General features: G+C 50.5%; 1 protein-coding gene across 3 annotated transcripts in view; it reads left to right on the top strand.

Annotated features, from left to right (window-relative positions):
• Window positions 1-599: 599 nt before the first annotated feature.
• LOC147097192 (homeobox protein Hox-C12-like) overlaps window positions 600-6,270 on the top strand; it is a 51,244-nt gene continuing 45,573 nt past the window's right edge. Inside the window, exons 1-2 of one of the 3 annotated variants that reach the window (XM_085973067.1) lie at window positions 600-1,256; window positions 2,051-5,795. In XM_085973067.1, the coding sequence (XP_085829193.1) occupies window positions 707-1,256; window positions 2,051-2,289 (789 nt within the window). In that variant the 5' untranslated portion in view covers window positions 600-706 and the 3' untranslated portion in view covers window positions 2,290-5,795. The remainder of the gene's footprint in view (window positions 1,257-2,050; window positions 5,796-6,270) is intronic. The other 2 variants (XM_085973066.1, XM_085973065.1) reach the window with 2 other exon arrangements.

The raw sequence follows: 6,270 nt of genomic DNA, 5'->3' as shown, positions 1-6,270 counted from the left end.
GAGGGAGCCAGAGACAGATAGAGAGAGATAGTGTGAGAGAGGAGAGGGGCAGAGAGACACAGAGACAGAGAGAGCGAGAAAAAAGAGACAGAGAGTGACAGAGTGAGAAAGTGAGAGAGACAGAGAGAGAGACAGAGAGAGAGAGAGAGAGTCAGAGAGAAAGAGACAGAGAGAGAGAGAGACAGAGAGAGAGAGAGGCAGAGAGAGAGAGAGAGATAGACAGGGAGTGAGCGAGAGAGAGAGAGAGACAGAGAGAGAGACAGACAGAAAGTGAGAGACAGAGAGAGCGAGAGACACACACACAGACAGAGAGAGAGCGAGAGAGACAGACAGAGAGAGAGAGACAGAGAGACATCTAGTGAGAGAGACAGAGAGCGAGAGACACAGAGAGAGAGAGAGACAGAGAGAGACAGAGAGAGAGAGAGACAGAGAGAGATAGTGAGGGAGAGGAGAGGGGCCCCTATCCTTAATCCATTGTTACATGGGGTGGATGGATGAGTGAGTGGAGGGGATTGGTGGGGAGGGGAGGGGGGGTTTGTTGAGTTGGTGTATTTTTGTTACTCTGGGAGGGGAGGGGCGGCACTTGCCCAAATCCCAGATGGCCTCCACATGACCACCGGCGCCCAATCAGGGCGACCCCTCGGTTTAACTATGTTTAATGCCGGCTGGTACTAAAAAGTAGAGCGTCTCGGCGCGGCCGGCGGTCATGAGCGAGCACAACCTGCTGAGCCCGGGCTTTGTGGGACCGCTGCTGAGCATTCACGCCGGGGACGCCTTGTACTTTCCCAATTTCCGCGCCTCCGCCGGGGGCCAGCTGTCCGGTCTGCCCTCGCTGGCGTACCCGCGGCGGGAGAATGTCTGCTCCTTGCCCTGGTCCAGCGGCGAGCCGCCCTGCAACGGGTGCCCGGCTGCCTACCTGCCCGGCGCCAGCCCTACCGCCTTCAGCCGGACATGCGAGGAGCCGGGGAAGGGCTTCTACCGGGAGCCGGCCCCCGAATGCGCCGCCCCCTGCCTGAAACGGGAGCCGAGGATCCGCCAGGCGCACACGGTAGCCGCCGAGCACGACGAATCCGCCTTCGCCAAGTACCCGTACCCGGGCGCCGTTACCGTCAGCGCCGCCGGGACCGGGTGCCGGGACCGCGGAGCCTGTCACACGCTGGCACCGGACTCCGGCTCGCCTCACCTGGCCGACGGGGACAGCAACTCGGCCAACAACTCCGCCATCTCCTCGCCGGGCAATGGTCTACCTACTGCAGGTAAGCGACCCGAGGGGTGGGGGGGGGGGTGTTGGGGAGGGGAGGGGAGCGTGGGGAAACTCGGGCGTAAATAGTGGTTGTCCGCGGGCAATCGGTGCAATAAAGAGGTTGGAGGCAACCGGGTTCAAACCACCCCTCACGCACACAAACATACACAGACACACACACAGACAGACACACACAGACAGACACACACTCACACAGACAGACACACACAGACACACACACACACACACACACTTACACAGACAGACGCACACACAGAGACACACACACACACACACAGACACACACACACAGACACTCAGACACACACAGGCACACACACACAGACAGACAGACACACACACACACACACCTTCATCCCATTGGCAGTGCAACAGGTGACTCCCGCCCCTGCACAATTTTCAAAAGGCAAAAAAAAAAATCCGCTTGCATTTATACGAAGCACACCTTTATATGGGTCAAGAACGCATCCCAAAAGACCTCCAAGCATTGATTCTCAGCGGGGGAGATGATTACTCGTGTTCTGTGCCTGCAACATTGGTTGGCATGTTTTGTGAGATTATGATAAATAATTGCAACATGCAAAAATCTACCTGCGCCCCTAGACTGCACCGCACTCCTGAAAGTTTTACCGGGTTATGCAATATTTAGTCATACTTTTTTTTGGGTGTCAATTATAGTTGAATTTAAGAACGGATTTTTAAATTTAAAAATTGCTCCCATTCCCGTTATTCTTTAACTCTTAATCGTGTCCTGTTCCCTCTCTCTCTCTCTGGATCTCTGGTCAGGTGCGCCCTGGTATCCACTTCACTCACGCACTCGGAAAAAGAGGAAACCTTACTCCAAGATCCAGATCGCCGAGTTGGAAGGAGAGTTCATGATGAATGAGTTTATCACCCGTCAGAGGAGACGTGAGCTCTCCGACCGGCTCATCCTCAGTGACCAACAGGTTAAAATCTGGTTTCAGAATCGGCGGATGAAAAAGAAAAGGTTACTCATGCGGGAACAGGCGTTAACCTTCTTCTGAGTATCAGAGACAATTTCCCCTCTTTGATTTTTTTTTCTTCTTGGCACGAGTTGGGGGTGTGTGTTGTTGGTTTTTAAAAAAAAAATTAAATTGCAAAAAAATCCAGGCGCTCCCTGCACACAAACCCACATATTGATACACAACACACACTCACACACTCAACACATTCACACACCCACACTCACACTCACACACACAGAGACACAAACACACCCACTCAACACACACAACACACTCACACTCACTCACACACACTCTCACACACACAGACACACACACACACTGACTCACACACTCACTCAACACACACAACACACTCACACTCACTCACACACACTCACACACACACAGACACACACACACACACACATTCACTCAATACACTCACTCTCACACACAGAGACACAAACACACTCACTCAACACACACACACTCACTCACACACACTCTCACACACAGACACACACACACACTCACTCAACACACACAACACACTCACTTTCACTCACACACAATCTCGCACACACAACGCACACACTCTCACTCACACACTCACTCTCTCACACACACACACTTACTCACACACTCACACACACAGACATACACACGCTCACTCACACTCACTCACACTCACTCACACACACTCACACACACGCACACACACTCTCACTCACACACTCACTCACACACACACAGACACACTCACTCACACTCTCACTCACACACTCACACACTCACTCACACACACAGACACACTCACACACACTCTCTCTCACACACTCACACACAGACACAGACACACTCACTCACACTCTCACTCACACACTCACACACACAGACACACTCACACACACTCTCTCTCACACACTCACACTCTCTCACACACACACACACAGCCACACTCTCACACACTCACACACTTACTCACACACACTCTCACTCACACACTCACTCTCTCACACACACACACACACACTCACACTCTCACTCACACACACACTCACTCACACACACTCACACACACTCACACACACACTCACACACTCTCACACACACTCTCACTCTCACACACACAGACACAACCCAAATTTACCAGCAACAGGAGATTTACGAGGGTGTTGCCGGGACTGGAGAATTTTAGCTATGAGGAAAGATTGGATAGGCTGAGGGTTGTTTTCTTTGGAACAGAGGAGGCTGAGGGGAGATTTAATTGAGGTGTATAAAATTATGAGGGGCCGGGATAGAGTGGACAGGAAGGACCTATTTCCCCTTAGCAGAGAGGGTCAATAACCAGGGGACACAGATTTAAAGTAATTGGTAGGTTTAGAGGGGATTTGAGGGGAAATATTTTCACCCAGAGGGTGGTGGGGGTCTGGAACTCACTGCCTGAAAGGGGGGTAGAGACAGAAACCCTCATCACATTTAAAAAGTACTTGGATAGGCACTTGAAGTGCCGTAACCTACAGGGCTACCGACCGAGAGCTGGAGAGTGGGATTAGGCTGGGGATCGCTCTTTATCGGCCGGCACGGACACGGTGGGCCGAACGGCCTCCTTCTGTACCGTAACTTTCTATGATTTTATGAACAAAAGAAACCCCAATCTCTACCTGATTTTCTATTGATTTCGACCAAAATAGTTAAATCCGTTAGCAACCAACCCGGTTTTTTTGGGGAAGAGACGAATCTCAGTATGTGTGTGTGTGTGTGAGTGTGCGTGTGTGTGAGAGTGTGTGTGTGAGAGAGTGAGTGGGTGTGTGAAAGTGTGTGTATGAGAGAGTGTCTGTGTGTGTGAGTGTGTGTGTGTGAGAGTGAGTGTGTGAGTGTGAGTGTGTGTGTGTGTGAGTGTGAGTGTGTGAGTGAGTGTGTGAGTGTGTGTGTGTGTGAGTGTGTGTGTGAGTGTGAGTGTGTGTGTGTGTGAGTGAGTGTGTGAGTGTGAGTGTGAGTGAGTGTGAGTGTGTGAGTGAGTGTGTGAGTGTGTGTGTGTGTGAGTGTGTGTGTGAGTGTGAGTGTGTGTGTGTGTGAGTGAGTGTGTGAGTGTGAGTGTGTGTGAGTGTGTGTGAGTGTGTGTGAGTGTGAGTGTGAGTGAGTGTGTGAGTGTGAGTGTGTGTGTGTGTGAGTGTGTGTGAGTGTGTGTGTGAGAGAGTGTGTGTGTGTGTGAGTGTGTGAGTGAGTGTGTGAGTGTGAGTGTGTGTGTGTGTGAGTGTGTGTGAGTGTGTGTGTGTGAGAGAGTGTGTGTGTTTGTGAGTGTGAGTGTGTGTGTGTGTGAGTGTGAGTGTGTGTGAGTGAGTGTGTGAGTGTGAGTGTGTGTGAGTGAGTGTGAGTGTGTGTGTGTGTGAGTGAGTGTGTGAGTGTGAGTGTGTGTGAGTGTGTGAGTGTGTGAGAGAGTGTGTGTGTTTGTGAGTGTGAGTGTGTGAGTGAGTGTGTGAGTGTGAGTGAGTGTGTGAGTGTGAGAGTGAGTGTGTGAGTGTGTGAGTGAGTGTGTGTGTGTGTGTGAGTGTGTGAGTGTGTGAGTGAGTGTGTGAGTGTGTGTGTGTGTGAGTGTGTGTGTGTGTGAGTGTGTGTGAGTGTGTGTGTGAGTGTGAGTGTGTGTGAGTGTGTGAGTGAGTGTGTGAGTGTGAGTGAGTGTGTGAGTGTGAGAGTGAGTGTGTGAAACACGAAATCTTGAGCAGGTTCAGTGGAAAATAACTTGAGGGCGGCGGAAGCACCGACTCAGGCGGGTAGATGCCGGAATGATCACCGAAACAAGCGGGGTGAGTGACCATCTCCTGAAATCCCTCCGGCCGGGAGTGGAGGGAGGGGAATCATTGCTGCGGCACCGCAGGCCCAGGTCCCTTCGCTCCTTTGTAAACTTTGTAAAAACGGGGAGGGTGGGCGCCGTGGGGTTTTTTTTATTGCACGATTTTTCACACACCCACAATCACTATTTCTGTTGTTTGTTCTGCCTGTTTGCCTCTCCGGCCCGCACTGTAATTTTTCTGTTAATATAGACAGAGTGAATATTTTTTTTTTAACGCAAGGTCGGACTTTAAACCACAATTTATCTGTGGTCGACCTGATTTTTTTTTGGTGGGGAGGGGTAGGGGTGGGGGAGAAGGGGGGGGGGGGTGTACAGGGAGAGGGAGGACAAGGGAGATAGAGAGAGACCCGTCTTTGAAATGTAGAGATCATGGTCATGATCAGAAGCAGCAACAAGACACAAGGAGTCCCGCCAAATGCTTTCTCCTAAAAAACATTCTTCCTTCCCCCTCTTCTGGCTGTGATCTTGAAGACATCTCCTTCTCTTCTCCTTCCCTCTCCCCCCCCCCCCCCCCCACCCCCCACCCCACCCCCACCCACCTCCTCAACAAAGTTTTTAAATCTGGTTAGGGAAAAAAAAGGTGCTCTGAATTTATATTTTTTTACTGATTTCTTTACTCGTTCCTGGGATGTGGGCGTCGCTGGCGGAGACCAAGTTGTTACCAGATACAGACGGCGAGGCTTCAACAGAAATCAGCTTGGGGAGTGAGGTTTGTGGGTGTTTGTGTGCAAAGCGAGATTATTGTAAATGCCCCTAAGTATCGAGGATGCGAGAACTTTATGTATATATATATATGTAGATAGATAGATAGATAGAGAGAGAGAGAGAGAAGTAGATAGATAGATAGATAGATAGATAGAGAGATAGAGAGATTGACAGACAGATTGACAGACAGATAGATAGACAGATAGATAGATAGATAGACAGACAGACAGATAGATAGACAGACAGCGAGCGATAATCTCGGAGCGGGGATGGGATGGGATGGTGAATGAATCTTAAAATATGTGCAATTATTTCCTTCGGGGATCTCCGGTTTGTGGAGTCCGCGTTCAAAACTCCTTGGTCAGTGTGTTATTTATATCTTGCCTCCTAGTGTATTGCGTGTGTGTGTGCGTGTGGCAATAATCTCGCTAACTGTGGCTTTTTGCCCTATCTCCCACCACGAATTGAACCTTGAATTG

Source organism: Somniosus microcephalus, chromosome 33, assembly GCF_052327205.1.
Source record: "Somniosus microcephalus isolate GS21.2 chromosome 33, FLI_Smic_1.0, whole genome shotgun sequence".
In the NCBI taxonomy this organism is placed as follows: Eukaryota; Metazoa; Chordata; class Chondrichthyes; order Squaliformes; family Somniosidae; genus Somniosus; species Somniosus microcephalus.
The sequence above is the reverse complement of the archived record's forward strand: the minus strand, read 5'-3'. Positions and strand labels throughout refer to the sequence as shown.